The 17,616-nt window shown below is 39.7% G+C and overlaps 1 protein-coding gene across 12 annotated transcripts in view; it reads left to right on the plus strand.

The window, feature by feature from the left end:
* SVIL (supervillin) overlaps positions 1-17,616 on the plus strand; it is a 134,540-nt gene that overhangs the window by 77,261 nt on the left and 39,663 nt on the right. For 7 of the 12 annotated variants that reach the window (XM_066199783.1, XM_066199721.1, XM_066199769.1 and 4 more), the window contains 11 exons: positions 2,530-2,587; positions 2,711-2,862; positions 3,280-3,946; positions 9,058-9,141; positions 11,161-12,045; positions 12,378-12,548; positions 13,181-13,215; positions 14,284-14,345; positions 14,695-14,834; positions 15,581-15,676; positions 16,925-17,177. In XM_066199783.1, the coding sequence (XP_066055880.1) occupies positions 2,580-2,587; positions 2,711-2,862; positions 3,280-3,946; positions 9,058-9,141; positions 11,161-12,045; positions 12,378-12,548; positions 13,181-13,215; positions 14,284-14,345; positions 14,695-14,834; positions 15,581-15,676; positions 16,925-17,177 (2,553 nt within the window). In that variant the 5' untranslated portion in view covers positions 2,530-2,579. The remainder of the gene's footprint in view (positions 1-2,529; positions 2,588-2,710; positions 2,863-3,279; positions 3,947-9,057; positions 9,142-11,160; positions 12,046-12,377; positions 12,549-13,180; positions 13,216-14,283; positions 14,346-14,694; positions 14,835-15,580; positions 15,677-16,924; positions 17,178-17,616) is intronic. The other 5 variants (XM_066199728.1, XM_066199800.1, XM_066199761.1 and 2 more) reach the window with 4 other exon arrangements.

Below are 17,616 nucleotides of genomic sequence, written 5' to 3' on the forward strand. Positions count from 1 at the left end.
ATGGGAGGTAACTGACACCAACATATTCAAAATGTAAACTAAAAAGGAGAAACCTGGTCACCTAAATTTGCAGGAGCTATCCAGTGTCCTTGGGAGTGAAATGTCTCCAACTGGTTTTTATGTTTTGAAGTAAAATATTTAATTCATCAAAAAGAAACCACTAGACCAGAAGACTTTCTGCATTTTATCTTATTTTGGAGTTTTTTGTTTGTTTGTTTGTTTGGGTTTGTTTTGTTTTGTTTTGTTTTGTTTTTTTTGGTGCTTCTTTTTCCCGCCTTACCAAAAGAAGAATATTGCTGGAACTGCTTTCACCAAAAAAATTCTGCAGATATTGGCCAACCTAGATGAAATTACTTCTGTAATCTCAAGCTCGGAAAAAGTGGAAGGCAACATAGAGTAGTCCCATGCTATTTTTGTCCCATGTTGTTTGGGGAGGTGTTGGGAGACATTTTTCATGAGACCAGTGCTCTTTTTAGGACTGCAAAGTGGTAGTAGAATCTCTGGAACTTCAGCTAGCATGTAGCAAGAGAGTGTTGAGCTAATGCTGTGAGAGTTCTTCGGATGTTCCACATTTCTTGTATGTGGACAACTTACAGTCAAGTTTCGTTTTCTAGGGGTGGAGGGAGAGAAGACTTTCACCAACAAACGTAGCTACACTTTAGAACTTTACTAAAGCTGTGTAAAAGACCTGTTCTCTGAGGATGGTTTTGGTGACTATAAGTTGGTGACTAGGGGAAATAAAAGGATCAGATTTGGATGGAATGTGATTTCACTAACTCTGAGCTCTGGAGGCCTTTGACTTGTCTGAAGACAGACAATTACAGGTTTTGTTTTGGCAATGTTGTGTATACATAGCCAACAGATGGAACAGAAAAACTCTAATAGCTACTGGAACATAATGAAACAGAAGTAGATTTGGGGAGGCAAGAACAAAGTCTTTTTAAGAAATCATTTCCTTTGATGTGGATTGGAAATGAAGGCTGGTTTCAAATGGGGAAGTTCACTGTTTAATACAGTTTCACTGCTAGCACAGCTTGAGTAGACAGGGCAACAGTGGAAACTGCTCATGCATTGAGAGGAAAGTCTGTGAAAACACAGCACAAGTGATCATCTTTGCTGTGGTATTAGTTCAGGACCAGAACGTGTTCATTCTTGCTGATCTTGCACATTTTACCTGTAGTCCTACTTCTGGGCTTTTGAGCATGTAAGGTTGATATGACAGTCAATGTCAACATTGTATCTGTGTGTCTACTAGGTGTGAGCCCTGGTACCAATATAGCCAACTTCCTGGATGAGTCAGCTGAGCTGGAACCCTGACCTAGCCGTGCATGTTAAGTTCATGCAGTAGAGGGAAGGCAGAAAAGGTGCACCTGACCTTTAAAAGGGTGGTGTTCCAATAATATTTATCTTCTAAGTATCTGTAGCGATGAGGTCTGGTAGCAAGAAAAAAAAAGCTGATAGGTCCACCTCTGCAGTGGAACAATGTCAGCTAGACACTCCTGACTCATCAGGTGTTTCTGATGGTAATCTCTGCCAGTTTAGCAGGTGTAGACTTCAGCTTGCTTTAACTTTTGACCCCTGGGTTAACCTCTAGGGTTAGAACCCCATAGGTGCATTGGCTCAAGAATAGGTGCACAAAGCTTTCAGCACCACGCTTGCCGAGACCACAGTATGGGAGTGTGTGGATGTGCATGCCTGTGTGTTAGGCACACCCCCACCCCAGTCCTCTGCTTCCCTGGACAGCCTGGACAGTTTCCTGGTGGTAAGAAGTCACACTGCACTTATTTGTGTAGCACCCACTGCTCCAGTGTGGTTTGCACGTGCACATATGTGTGTATATATAGGGATTACTTCATCTATTGTGCCTGCCTTTGGTTCACTACTGTTTTGTGGACTGTGGCAGCTGTCTGCTGGCAATTAACACCAGCAAAGAGTTCAGGGGAAGAGAAGGAAAGTATGTCCAATAAAACTACAAGGGAAAGTTAGCTAAGTAGCAAGTAATTAACCATGCAAGAGTACCATGACAGTGCACCATAATTTTCACTTCAGCAGTGAGTCACTGGGATTCTTGGGTTTTGATCAATATAAGGGTGTGGAGGAAAATAAGGAAGAGAGGACCTCATTAAACGTAGTCCCTGACCTTTGAGTAGACAGGGTAAGCAGACTTTCCGTACTACCTGGTTTTGAAATGGGTTACTGGAGCATGTAAGCTTGACTTCAACTAATCAAAATACAACTTGCCCAGTATATACTAGATCTTGAAAACTGCTAGGATGGCATAGCAGATTTGGGATTAGCCTGGAAGTATGTGGAAGGGAGGAGTACATGATGGTCACACCTATCTGCCTAATGCACTTTTAACAGCACAACCTTAATAAAGTAGGAAAACAAGAGGAAAATGCTCATTTCCTGACAAAAGCTATTTCAAACCTCTGAACTTTATTTGACTGTTCCTTCTTATTCTAAAGCATTTTAGCAAGTTTCTGAAACCTGTTGTCTTATAAGCTACATAATCTTTTGTTGTCTCAGTTTCAGAATTAAGAAAACTGTTTGAACCAAACAACCGAGATTTTTTGGAAATGAAAAGGTAAAGGAAAAAAGTCTTTGGCCTGTAAAATAAAACGCAAGGCTTGTTTTGTTACCTCCTCATAGAAACTCTGCCCTTGAATCTTCAAGATGCTTGTTTTCACATTTTTCACATATTTTTCAGAAAAGAAAGAATAGCTAGGCGCTTAGAAGGAATTGAAAATGATACACAACCTATGCTTCTACAAAACTGCCCAGGATCAGTCACGCACCGTTTACTAGAGGAAGATACACCGAGATATATGCGTGCAACTGACCCATACAGCCCCCACTTAGGTAAGTAGCACAGGTCATTCAGTCTTGCACTGCTGAATTGCTTCATGTTTGCTACACTATCAGTTGTGCAGTACCTGGAGAAGAGATCTACAGAAGAGCTCTGTCATGTTATTTGGGGTTTTTTTAATTTACCTTTTAAGTCTCCAGTTGTCTTATTTGAAAAATGTTGATGGTTCTTATTGCTTTAAAATAGCTCTTTGAATTGAGAACTATTACTTACCAAAGAATTATTTCTAATACATATTTCTTAATTGTTTGTATGTGCTTTTGAGACAAAAGTGCAAAAATACAACGTGTCTGTGCAGTCACTTTGATGTGCAAGAAAATTGGAAGCTTTTAGTTCACTCAGTTTGAGTGGTGGGTGGGGTACTTGGAGTTTTGGGAAGGACTTGCTCATGTATGTTGTACTTCTGACAGGAAGATCAAATGAAGAGGAGGAAACTTCAGATTCTTCTGTAGAAAAACAACCCAGATCATCCAGATACCGATCAGAAACCACAGGAGGTAATACAGAGCCCTTGTACAGTACAGCAAACATGGATGTCCAGGAACTAGAGTCAAAAGCAGAGAGGATAGCTAGGTACAAGGCAGAGAGGCGGCGCCAGCTGGCAGAAAAGTATGGACTATCTCTTGATTCTGATTTGGATTCTGACTACTCATCCAGATACACACGGGCAAGGAAAGATCCTGACAGTGTGGATAGAAAGGGAGTGAAAAGTGAAAGGCAAGATGATGAAAACAAGGACTATGGCACCCTCTATTTGTCCAGGACTGAGATGAAGGCATCGAAGAGTGTGCTTTCTGATTCCAAAGAGTACTCCAGCCATGAAGATAAAGATGACCTCTCAAATGAAAAGAGTGTTAGAAAAGCAGATGACAGTGCCATTAGACAGACTTCTGACCCTTCAGCAACCTTGGATAGTTCTGTCTCCCTTTCACTTTCTGGACGAGACTCTTCCTGCTATAACGAAGTGCCAATATCACCAAAGCAAGCCCCCCAAGAGTCCCTCTCTTCACCAAAGCGGGCAGCCTCACCGACCCACCTGCAGAATGACCAGCCCTTGCACAGTAACAGCAGACAAAGGTAAGCATGATTTTTATTTTTTGTTTTGCTGTAGATTCCTTTATCTTAATCAGCTTCTGCATCATGGTCTACAGTATTAATGAGAACGTATTTATTACCCTTGAAGAATGTATTTAGTTGCTTTGGATGTCTCAAGCTGGATTAGTTGGGTTTATTGTATCAGTGTGTTTCTGATACAAGGAGGTGGCTATATATTTCTCTTATTAGCTATGTCTTTGGTTTCACTTTATATTTATAGAATTTTTGCTAAAATTAGGCCCTTTGTGGAGAGGACATGAACTAGAAATAGAAGGACTTGTGGTTCAAAATCTCCCTGGGTGGTTTTTTTTTGGTTGGTTTTTTTTTTTTTGTTTGTTTGTTTGGGTTTTTTTTGCTTTTTAATAACCCATTAAAGAATTCTTTAACTTTCTTTGTTCTATATCTTGTAATTTTTGGCTGGGAGCTTCCAAGTAGAGTCAAGCTGTTTCTTATTGAAAATCTGAATATTTTTATGGTGGCTTCTGCCAAAATAAAACAGTTTGCAGATTTAAAAGATGAAGAGTGTCTTGGGTCAGTTGAAATAATATTTGATTTGTTTTCCTGATGTGAAAGTGTAAAAACCCTTTTGGACTGTGGTAGTCAAATCTTTCAGATAAGATCAGGCATATATATGCGTGAAGGGGCAGAGGGGAGAATTAAAATTCTACGCTGAATTGCTTCAGACTTGACAAATTTACTCTGGTAACAGGGTAACCAGATTCTTCCAAAAGGAAAAAGAAAATAGTTTTCACTAATTTTACATTGCAATTTCTCAGTGTGGTATAGAAATACTGTCAAATTCTGATGCTGACTGAAAACAACATGTGACTAAGAATTTTTAAAAATTATGATATTCTCCAAGTGCGAGGCTTTAATTTCTTGGTAGGTAGATAGATAGAAAATAATAACTGTAAAAACCTAAGTTAAAATGTTGCAACTAAAATTGAAATAAACGAGAACCTAATTTTAAACATGTGTACATAATGCTGAATAATGTTGACTATTTTTAAGAAACTAAGGTGTCTGGTATAAACTCAACCATTTATGCTTTCCATAGACCACAAGAGCTCTCAGTTCCTAGTTGTGAGAAATCAGGAAAAAAAGCAAAGACACCAGCATGGATTATTAAAGAAGCAAATGCACAGTCAGTGAGCAGAGGCAGGTGTTTTGGGAAGAGTGTAGGGACACTGCCCAGTTGTGTACAGATGAGGTTAGGAAGGGCAAAGTGAAGCTGGAACTGAACTTGGCAAGGGATGCAAAACACAGCATGGACTTCTACAGGTATGTTACCTGGAAATGGGAGGTCAAAGCAAAACTGGTAACAATGGACGAGAAAAAGGCTGCTTTTTGCCTCAGTCTTCAATGGCAACCTCTCTTTCTACACCTCATAAGTGTGTTCACAGCAGGTTGTTGACTGCGGAAGCAAAGTCCCTTCCCACTATAAGAATAAATCATGTTCCTGACTCCCTGAGGAAACTGAATAAAAATAAGGCTATAGGACCCAGTTAGATTTATCCCAGAGTCTTGAGGCAATTGGCTGATATATCTCCGTGATACCTGAGCAGTCAGGTGAAGTCCCAAGTGACTGGAAAAAGGGAAACATTGCACCCATCTTTAAAAAGGGTAGAAAGGAGGATACTGGAAACTACTGCCCTGTCAGCCTCACCTCTGTGCCTGTGAAGGATCTGTCATGGAACAGATCCTCTCAGAAGCTGTGCTAAGGTACATGGAGGACAGGGTGGTGATTCCACACAGCCAGCACAGCTTCAGCAAGGCAAGTCCTGCCTGACCCATCTAGTGGCCTTTTATGATTGTGTGACTACATCAGTGGACAAGGGAAAGGCTACAGATGTCTTTGTCTGTGCTCCTGCAAGGCCTTCTCCATAGTCCCCCACAGCATCCTACTCCCTAAATTGAAGAGCTATGGATAGATGGTTCAGTAGATGAGGAATTGGTTGAACGATTATATCCAGGGAGTAGTGGTCAACACCTCGGAGTCCTGATGGACATCAGTTACAAGTGGTCTCCCTTAAGGATCTGTATGGGGAGCAGGGTTATTTAATGTCTTCCTCAATGACACAAGGGGGTCTCAGCAGTTTTGCAGAATACACCAAACCAAGTGGTGTGATTGACACTCCTGAAGGATGATCCTCCTGAAGGATCACCCAGAGAGACATGGACAAACTTGAGAAGTGGGCTTATCAGAGTCTTATGAGGTGTTTGTTAAGGCCAAGTGTGAAGTCCTGCACCTGGGCTGGGGCAAGCCCCAGTAGTACCAGTACAGGCTGGGGGGTTGAAGGGATTAAGAGCAGCCCTGCCAAGATAAGCTTTGGGGAACTGGTGGATGAGGGGCTGGACAGGAGCTGGCAAAGTGCACCTACAGCCCAGAAAGCTAAATATGTGCTGGGGCACCTCAAAAGGATCATGGTCAGCAGGTTGAGAGAGGTGTTTCTGCCCCTCTGCTCCACTCTCATGAGATCCCACCTGGAATGCTGTATCTGTAGCTTTGTAATCCTCAGCACAAGAAAGACACAGAGTGTTGGAGGAAGTCCAGAGGAGAGCCACAAAAATAATCAGAGAGATGGAACACCTTTCCTATGAGAAAAGGCTGAGAGAATTGTTCAGCTTGGAAAAGAGAAGGCTCCAGGGAGATCTGATTTCAGCCTTTCAGTGCTGCAGGAGGTGATTATGAGATTGGGACAGACTTTTTAACCAGGACATTCCTCCTTTCTGATAGGACAAGGAGGAATGGTTTTGAACTAAAAGGGGTAGATTGATACTAGATATAAGAAAGTAATTTTTTACAAGAAGGATGGTAAAACACTGGTGCAAGTTGTCCAGAGAGAAGGTAGATGGCCCATCCCTGGAAGCATTCAGGGTGATGTTGGATGGGACTCTGCAACCTGATCTAGTTGAAGATGTCTCTTCTTGTTGCAGAGGGATTGGACTAAATGACCTTTAAAGGTCCCATCCAACTTAAACTATTCTGTGATTCTGTGAATAAATAATAATATAATACAGATTGCTGACTGCATCATCTCTAATTTCATATTTCTTTCTGGATGAGGCTTATGTCAGTATTTGCATAAAACAAATTTCCCCTAATTGCTGTCTGTCTATCTTTTGAAACCATCTGCACTCACTAAGATGTGGTGTAGTACTTAAAGCAGCCAAGAGCTTAAGTGTAGGATTTGGTCTGTTGTTCGGATACACATTTAGGCAGGAGGTGGTATTTTAAAGTCCATGTTGCCAAGATCCCATTCTTTAATACTCCTGCCACTTTCAGTGCCAGTGTGTACGCCCTGATATGATATTCAGAGAGGTAAGAATAACCTGTCTGAAACTCTTGTCCCTGATTTTGAGTGGTAAAAAAGTCATTGTGTCCATGCAGTCCATTTAAAGTTACTCTGTGATGGTCTCCTATAAGACTATTTGCACAAGAGAAAAATGGCTAACTCCAGTTTTTCAGGTGACTGCTGTTCTGAAGTCAGTTCCACATTATATACAGGCTACAAAGTTAGTTTTGTTAAATTTAAATTTCCTGAGTCTAAGTTGGAAAATAGATGCAGCTCACTTTGCAATATATATGAAAGCTTTTGTGCCTTCACTAAAGAAGATTTATTACTAAGAAGATTTAATAATTAATCCAGTTACCCATCACTGAGAAGGTATCATTTGACATTGCCTGCATTTGGCTCCTGAGATGGCTGATTAAATTCAAAACGTGGCTTGCGTTCTTCTGATTGCACTCTTCAAAGGATGAATGATCAAGTACAAATAATTGCTGCTTGGGCCATGCCCACTATAAAAATGTGCCAAAGTACACATTAAGGGAGAAGGAAGTTCCCGTGCTTCAAAGCAATTCCAGCTAGTTGCTTCTAGTCAGCTTCTGCAAAAAGGCTTTGCCTCCTATTTGGTCGGTTCCATTAGGGATTCAAAAACATTTGGAAAAACAGAAGGCGTTCCAACAGTTGGTGTTTGTCATTCTAAGATAGACTTGGATTCTATGACAACGGTAGGTGAGTTCTCAGATTTAAACTTATTTGCATCAGAGTAGTTGTTGATGTGACCTTTTTCAACTATTTTTCATAGAAGAGTAGCTAAGAAAAATTGAAGTATGTGACCTGGAGCTTAATTTGGGGTTTTTATCCCAAATGGCTCTTCTCGAACGGAAAAGTTCTTTCAGATGTAGCTATAAGTAATGGAAAGCATCCTTATGCTTGTCACCTCTGGGGAGTGAGTTTGTAAACGTTAATGTGGCAGGACAGGCTGTGCTTGCAAGGTTAAAAGTACCTGTTGTGTTCTGCTGTGGCTGGGGGATTGTAGGTGAAGGTGAACATTAGGAAGGGATATGAGAAACTTCATGTCTGCAAACACACTTTCTTGCACTGCTGCAGGACTTTTATAAGCTCTTCTTTCTTTTTATGCTTTCAACTCCAAAATGTAAACAGAGTAAAGTCAAGGCAAGATTAAATTAGGGGTCACTTTATTTCTTAAGTTCTTCCTTTGCCAAGTCACCCAGTGACACCGCATGTTTGACTTGTGCTAACCAGGTGGGCATGTCTGAAGCTTTGTGATACAGGGTTGCAAGAGGACACAGGGGTTCCAGATGCTCCTGAGAATTCCTTAGGAAATATGATGTAGCCATGTGAATTTTTCACTTCATTAAATTCCTATTATTATTTTCGTTTGGTTGCAGCAGTCTTTACCACTTTAAATCACAAATTAAAGGAATGGTTTTAACAAGGTTTTCAGATGTCCTTACACCAAGTGACCTGCAATGGCAAATGCAAAAATAAGGTTGTGTAGTTGCTGTCACTTCTCAATTTTTGGACAATGTGCACTTAGTAAAGTTATCTCTGCAGGATCTTTACCATTTAGAATACTTTGTATATATTTGTGGGATTATATAATAGCTTCTTTCCCAGTTTATCACCTTTGAATTAGATTAGTGTGCATTGCTTTTGTTTTCTAGAACAGTCCTCTGCAACTGAGTAATCAAAAATAAAAAGCAGTGGGATGGGGAGACTGGGAGAAATAATGGGAGCATGTGTTGAGATCTCAGAAATTACCTGAAGTTCTGTTTTCTGTAGTAGTGCAGGGAAAGCAAAACCTGAATGGTTTCTTCAGAAAGATTCGGAAGGGGACACACCTTCACTTATCAGCTGGCCCTCCAGGTATCATAAAACATAGTTGTGTGGCTAACAATCAGACTACAAACCTCCCCTTTCTTTCCTTTTACTATCTACATTTAACACTTGCCCTTAATTTTCCTTTAACAGCAGCAAGTAAGAAAGTGGGTGTTTTTGTTAATAAAAAGCCGTTGAAACTTTTCTGAAGCATCTGCTTTTATTCTAACTTAGAACCAACTGATATTTTGATGGAGAAGTACAAATTCCCCAAGCTTTTTCCGCAGCTACTATCATCCTGGCTTCTACTAGATTTTATAGCTTCTTATTTTATCTCATTTTGTGCTCTGCAAATCAGCATATTTTTATACTGTACACCATTCCATCTTAGCATTCCCTACAAGTAACTCCTTGAATTCTAAAGGAGATGGTATAAGAGAAGTAAAAAAATAATTACATGGAAAAGTAAAACAAAATCTTGATCAAAGCTACAGGCAGCTGCTTTATCCTGGTTTGGTAACACATACAGTGAGCCCACCATGAAAAGCATTGCAGGAAGACTCTTCTATATGTTCCTGATTAAAGTAATACCTATAACCCAGTACTAACATTGGTGTGGATTTTCTGGAGAATGCTTGGTACATGTAGTTCAAAGAATACATCTTCAGAATTAACACACTTCATGTGCTTAAGCAACTTTCCTGACAAGTACATCAATCTTCAGAGGTAAGAAGCACCAAAATATTAGAAAGGTTGATGTTTCAAATAACTCTGGATATCTTGAATTATCCTCTTAGATAATTTGCTGTTTTTTTTCCTAAATCTTACTTTTTTCTTTTTTCTTGATGATGTAAACTCCAAAAAGTCTGTTGGTAGCAAACCTGGAATTGCACATACTTTAAACTGGATTACTTACTTTCAAACAGAGAGCTAGTTTCCTAGCTTGAGTCTTTCTCTTTCCTCAAAACTAAAATGATTTTTTCATACCCATTTGGGAGGGGAGGAAGAACAAGGCTTTCATTTTAAATACTGTGTGCATTACCTACAGACGCTCGCCCTGTGTGCTGTCTGAGCCTCGGCAAGGCTGTAAAAGGGCTGGAGAGCTTTACCTGCAGTGACAGCCCCCGAGCAAAGCCCCAGAGCAAAGGCTGCCCCTGGCTGCACGTGCTTGCCTCCCACTGTGCTGCTGTATTCAGTTTGGAGAGGTTAAATAAAACTCTGTTTTGCATGGATGTTGCACAAGTCCTTAGGTGTTTCTAGAAAACACACAGAAGTAAGGTAACTTTTGGGATCAAGCTTTTTTTTTTGAAGTTTTGCACGTTAAAATGTAATGAGACATTTTATAGCAGAATGCCTGTTTCAGTTTCTAAATGCCTTTTTCCCTGCAAGCTCTCTGAAAAGCAACAGCCATGCCATAGTTTCATTTTCGGGTTTTGGACTTGCCCTTTCAATGTTTTTTCTCACTTCCTGAAACAGGTTACACTACATGTGAAATTTCAGATATCTTAAATGATACACAAAAACACAAGTAAACCAGTCTCTGGCAAAATGCCTGAAGGGCTAGGTGGAAATAACATGTTTTTTTATCCCTTTCCCTGGTGCAACAACATCTTGGTATGGTGTAAGCTTCCCAGTGTTTAGACATCTTCAAATATCTGACTGTGTACACAACTGCCAGTAGAATTTGCAATTTCAGGCTGAACCCAACGCTCTGATAATATAAAAAGCAGGTTTGATCATCTTGTTTGTTTGAGACTATGGGTATGTGCTGTTTGGCAAATGCACTTGTGATCTCATGAGAACATGCTGTATGTTCCCAGAGCTTGCACAGTTACCTTCTCAGGAGTCATGCATGTCCAATGGCCTGTGAATCATCTGACTGTTTTTGATCAGTGTTACTGCTAAGGCTTGGGGGGAGGCAGGGGTTGCATCATAAGATTGCTTTATTTTAATGTACTGGTTTTTATTTTACTACAATGTTGCTGTCTGTACCCACAGTAGGTGTCTGTGTTCCTTTCCAGATTGGGTATTGCTGTTCACAGCTTTAATCCTTTTTCTTTCTTAAAGAGTAAAAGTTAGAGAGAAATTGGTGAAAGAGGAAAGTGCTCGTGGAAGCCCTGAACTTGTCACAGACACAGTATCTCAGAGAAAATCCCATCCAGTGCCAGCCCACTACATGCCTCTTCAGACAGAAACGTCTGCCTTTGATCGGGTTGTAAATCAGCCCGTCAGTTCCGTCCGCCAGCCAATCCATGGCTATATTCAGCCTGCTGGCATTGCTCACACAGCTCAGCTGATGGCAGCAGAAGAACCAGCAAACACCCCTGCTGGCAGCCTCCTCCCACCAGACAATGCCAGCCTCAGAACAAAATCCTCAGCAGCCACTGCATCAGGGAGTGAAAAGAAAGAAGCACCTGGTTACAGAGCAAAACCTGATGAAGAAGATTCCTTGGAGGGTGAACAGGCTTCCAAAGGCAGAAGGCCAATTCTGCCATCTGAGATTCGCAAGCAAGGGAAGAACCATGAAGGCCTCTTTGGAGAAGAATTGGAGACCCCTGTGGGGACTTCCTCCTTTGCAAGCAAGCCGAAAGTTAACTCAGAAGTTCAGAGGGAGTTGGAATGCAATAAGAGGCAGGCCCCTGAGCAGCAACTTAAGACCCCTGAGAACATAGAAAGGAGTGAAGCTCTTATGTACATACAGAGCGGATCTGTATTGCAGCCTGACAAGGCAAAGGCTCCTGTTTGGAAAGTGTCAACAACAAAGCATAAGGTCCTGACTCGCTCCATGTCTGACTATACTGTGACTACTAAGCTAGAACCTTTTAAAAGTAAGGAGAGCATGGAAGCAAATCCACCAAATGGTGAGATTGGCATGGTTGACACAAAAGTCTCTGTTGCCCAGCTCCGTAATGTCTTTCTGGAGTCTGCTAATGCCAACAAGAAAACAGAACTGTAGGTGACATTTCACTCGTATTTTCGTGTGAAACTTGCACGTCCTTGGCAAAATTACACCCACTCAACAGCAGTTGTTGTTCGGCACTTAAAGCACACAGCTTAGCTCTCACCAGTGTGTACTGGAGGCTGAGGTGGTTTGAATCCCGCTTTTGTGCTTCTGCTTGCTAGTGCGAGTTGTGATGCGGGGTAGCTGGAATGTGTTCGTCTGCGCATGGTACCAGAGGAGCATGCAGAGTGGTCTCTGGGGAGTTGCTGAGATGCTTACATCTATGTTTTACTTCTCTCTCCTATTTTCTTTCCTATGCGCTCTCTGTTGTGCGATTTGAAAGTGAATCTCGGTTTGAGATGTCAGCAGCAGGTAGTACTGTGTCTGCCAATGGGGACCGTGAAAGAGGGCCGCGAAAGGCCAGGCGCTATTTCACTCCTGGTGAAAATAGAAAAACTTCTGAGAGATTTAAAACTCAACCTATAACATCAGCAGAACGAAAGGAGACAGATAGGTAGGCACGTACATAGCTCTGTGTAGCGTTTTGGCGCAGGTGGATATTAACAAGGTTGTGAAAATATTTGTTCATATACTAGAATAAACATTTTGCAAGGTTATTGTTTGTCTTTTAAAACAATCAAATATTTATTATAGCTTCTTATAAAATGAAACCCGAACTACTCCCCCCCCGCCGACAAAACCAATTTATTGCAAATTCCTCCCATTTGAAATAGTGAACAGTGAATTGTCATAAAGTACTGCAGCTGTCTGGTTCGAATGTTAAATGCTTTTGATTTTATATAAAGGGTTTCCTTTCCATCTACTCTGCTTTATCATTTACTCTCTTTGTAAATCACCAAAGCTACATATTTTATGTTAAAAAGCTGGCAGTAAATCTTAGACTTTTATTTTCTGAAAGGTGAACTAGAAATAATTTTCCTTTACTGTATTTAAGTTTGGCTGCAATTGCTTGCCTTTATGCTTTGTTAAAGGACGTGCCCAAGTGGACACTGCTGAAACTTGAAAAGTAGATAAATTCTCCCACTCTTAAGACTTTGAGGTCCTGCTACTTCAGACTGAATATGCATTTCATTTTTGATGTCTTGTTTCCAGCTAACTTTTTTCTGTTTGATAATTTTTCACTAGGTCAATTTTGTGTGCAGAAATACCAACTGCTGACGGTATGTTGCTGTACATTTTTTCCAAGGAAGAAATGGGATCTGATGTGTTTTGTTTTAACTGAAGAAGTGTTTGATAATGCAAAAAAAATCCACTTGAAAATATCTTTATCTGTGATATATAGTTGAAATACCCCCATTCCTTGGGCCATATCTACTACAGACTTGATTTCAAGCTCATTTCAGTCCTAAAGTCTGTCTGTGGATACCAAACTTCAAATGGGAGTCAAGCAGAGAATAGCGTGAAACTTTTCATCATAGGTGGGGTTGGGTTCTACCCTAATTTAGACAATAAATAAGCTAGCTGTTGGGAAAAAAAATTAATCATTGTTCAGTTTTAATCACTGGTCTAGGACTTGTAATTTAAAGAAAGCTTTTAGTGTAATGTGAAACTGATGTTGCTAACTGGTTTTTTGGCTATGGAAGTTGCAAAATGCAGGTTATTGAATTACAGAATTCAGTCTGCCATCTTGCTTCTCTTTCCCTCTTGTCACCCTTGGCAAGTCTGGCACAAATTAAGTAGGTAATCTCATGAGTAGCTATATTTAGATTTAATGCCTTATGCTATTTGAAAGCTGATATCCCTTGCAGCTCTGAGGTGCTGGCTCTTGGATCTGGAGGATCCTGATTTCAGCTCCTGAGGATACCAATTTAGCCTCTGAGAAATGGGGACACAAGGTGGTGATCAGAATGGTCAGCGAGTAGAAGATAGATGTTCAGTACTCTTCACCGACCCTTAAGGCAGCCTTTATTTTCTTAGTCCGTGTGTTTTCATAGACTGATGCAATAAGTTTGATTATTCATCAGATGTTGTTTAGATAGCTTGAAAGGACTTGAACTGTCCTGAAGACAAGTCTTTTGTTTGCAAATCATGTCAAGAATTCCCATTTGATGCAATACATGTAAAAACAGGTAAAGTTTACACAGCTGGGTTCATAATAAGTTTTTTGTTAAATGTGAGAAACAGCTAGCTTGTTTGCTGGTTTATAATAATTCATATTAAAAGAACATTACTCTTAATATGAGATTGATTCATTGTGTTCAGCCTCCTTTTTTTTTTCCTTTGTGTAGATGAAGAAAAGTTGGATGATCGAGCCAAACTAAGTGTAGCTGCAAAGAGACTCCTTTTTAGAGTGAGTATTGCATTTTCTAAATAGGAGGTTGAAATAAACTTTTCAAATACAAGATGCTGAAGGAACCCAAAGTGTATTAAAATGAAGTATAATGCAGGTAACGGAGTTCAAGCTATATAACTTTTTTTTTTTACTTCATTCCCTACCTGCACAGTAGACCTATTGCTCTAAAGCCTGCTTTAAGAATGTCATTTAGGGAGAAGTATGTAGTTAATTTTAATTCCATGGTGCATACTGTGCAGTTGCATCTTGCTTGAACTTCACTGCTGTGCATACAAGAAAGCCAAGAAGAAAGTATTGTTTCAGAACTTTTCTTCCATGGTTTTAATTATGACATATGTCCTGTTAGGAAATGGAAAAATCATTTGAAATGAAAAATATTCCCAAACCACCTACAAGAAGTTCGGCAGTAGAGAGAAGGCTACGGCGTCTGCAGGACAGGTCTCACACACAGCCCATTACCAGTGAGGAGGTGGTCATTGCAGCTACGTAAGTCCTGTGCATGTGCTGGCTCTGCTTTCAAATTTGGGAATCAGCTCCATATCTGTGGCGCTTGTAACTTTGTAGTGAGGAAAACATTTATTGCTAAGGGCCTTGAGAGCCACAAGGGAGAAACTATATTGAAATTCCTTTTTAAATGTAGAGGGACTAGTAAAGCATAACTTGTATGAACAGTAATTTGGCAGAAAGTTTAGGAACCTGTGGATTCAGTAAATGAGATTAATCATAGCGTTGTTTCATAACCCAAATGAAAAAGATAGTTTGTGCTGAGGGAAATCTGCACAATTTCTTCTGGAATGTATATGTATTGGGGAAAACTTTTTGCACTCTGAAATCTCAAAGGTACCTTTTGGAAATGCTTTTCTTGCACTCTGGTCATATATCATGACGTTTTCCTGAAAAAGGGAAAATCATTTTGGTGGGGAAATTAAACAACAGTGAATGGATGTTCACCTAATGGTTATCTGAAAGGTAGCTTACTTTATGGGTTTAAAGTAACTTCAAGAGACAGCCTGTTTGCTCCTCTAGGATTTTAGTTCTTTCAAAGTATTTGTAATTATTTTGCAAATGTCACAGCAGATAACTCAGTTAATTAAAAATTATTGCTGTTTGTTTTTTTTTCTGTTTTGTTTTGGTTTGGTCTTTTCTGTAGTTAACACTTAATGTATTGCTTTTCTTAATGCTTTTTTCTTCTCTCTCCCTGTGAATTTTCCCTCCTTGGCAATTCTTTAAAGTGAAACTACCCCTGCTTCACGTTCTGTGAATACCCACACAGTAGTGACAAGAGTACCTAGTCCCACTGTAGTTAAGAGCACTGTACAACCTACCAGGTACTGGGGGGGTAAACATGCATGTTACATGGAGCACAAGATTCCTCAATAGCAGATGCATCTTTGAAGTCTTGAATGCCTTTTCAATGTGTCAAGTCAATACTTGTTTCGAGAATATTTAAAACGTTCATCAACTTCATTTATGTTTGCATGATAAAGCAATGCAGCTTTTTTTTTGTCAAGCGTCTGTTTTCAGGACCCTTCTAACCACACTTACCCTGTTGTAGAAGTATATTCCTCTTCTGAAAAATTAATTTGCATGTGAGCGAACATAGCAGAACCGTCTTTGCTCTTGTAATTTTTTTGTATGGTAATGTCATCCTGAGATGAAAATAGCACAGCTGAGTGCTCAGTTTCACAAGGAGTACATGTCCTTTGTCTGTCTCTACATATATTTTTTAGCTTGCAAAATTAAAGGAAATATAAGAAATTGCACCACCTATAGGTAAAGTTGTAGAATACTGTTTGCCTGTTCTGACTGAAAGAATTTTAGTGGAGACCGTGACAGAAAAGAAAAAAAAAAATAAATTGGAGACTACTACTAATTCTGTAAATGTGGAAAAATTTGAACAATAAAATCTTTTATAGTAAAAGGTGAATAAAATACATTATTGTAGAGACAAATGCAGTTACAGCTTTTATGAATGAATATATCTGCCTTCAGCATTGGTCAGTCTTCAAAATCAATGGACTGTGTTTCAAAACTAATTTTTATTGATGATTTATCCCAGATAATTCAAAGAAAAAGACAGTCTGAATTCTGTTCCACTTCAGATTAGAAGCGTCATTGCAATTTAATCCAACTTAAAACCAGCAATAACTTGGAGTTTAAGTCTGTCTTTTAAATGTTTTTATCATATATAGTCCACAAATTGCTTTCAGTAAAATTGAACTTTATATAAAATTCACTGTAGGACCTTAAAGGCATCTTAAATGTCTCTCCATAGCTCTGTACTCTGTATATAAAGAGATTTGTCTGTAAAATCTCTCTTCAGTCTTGAGTTCCCTCTTAAAAAAAAGTTGTGTCCTAATCAAATGAATTCATGAATAAAAATGTAACTTTTTTTAAATCTTCAGCTGTTGAATTAGAATTCATCGTGCCAATGTTGAACCAGTGCATACCCACTTAGGCTGCTATATTACATTGGCTATTGTGCTTCACGTGCAGATCTTCTGCTTCTATCAGGTTGAGATTTTAAAACTGCTCAATGGCTTCTTCAAAACTAATTTCCAGTTCTGCTTCTTCAGCTTGCAGGCATCAGCACACCAAAAAATTTTAGCTAAAGAGGAGATAAGAGCAGCCAAAGAGGCAATGGGGCAAGATCAGTCTGAGGAACCAGATTCTTCCACCTTAAGTTTGGCAGAAAAGATGGCTTTGTTTAACAAACTGTCTCAGCCAGTATCCAGGGCCATCTCCACAAGGAATCGGGGAGATATGAGGCACAGGAGGATGAATGCTCGTTACCAGACTCAGCCAGTCACTCTTGGAGAAGTTGAGCAGGTAAGTGACATCATAGTTCTTTTGCATTTCTTTTTATTGGAGGAAACAGCTTCAGTGTAAGATACCATAAAGGCTGGCCTTTCCTTTGCTCTGGGCTATACACAGAGGAAAAGGTTTATCAGGAAGCGGCCTTCTGACACTGAGGAACAACATTCCCTATAGTGTTCAAATTTTTTGTTATGGTTTTCTTCTTTTTTTTAAGTAATTTGAGATTGACTTCTTGCCTAGTGCAGGTTGTACCTTTCACAGTGTGTGTCACTTCCACTAGAGTATTACATGTTGTCTAAAAGTAAATTCCTGATCCAAGGGGTAAAAACTGAGACACACATAATTTTGCTTTAGGTGTATTTTTCAGGGCATTTTGGAGCTTTGTCATGTGCAATTTTCAGGCTCTTTCCTGAAAGCACAATTTATTTCCATTATTAGTAAGGTCATAGTC

This window comes from Chamaea fasciata, unplaced genomic scaffold, assembly GCF_029207755.1.
Source record: "Chamaea fasciata isolate MVZ Bird 193981 ecotype frontalis unplaced genomic scaffold, bChaFas1.0.hap1 SCAF_1, whole genome shotgun sequence".
Lineage (NCBI taxonomy): Eukaryota > Metazoa > Chordata > Aves > Passeriformes > Sylviidae > Chamaea > Chamaea fasciata.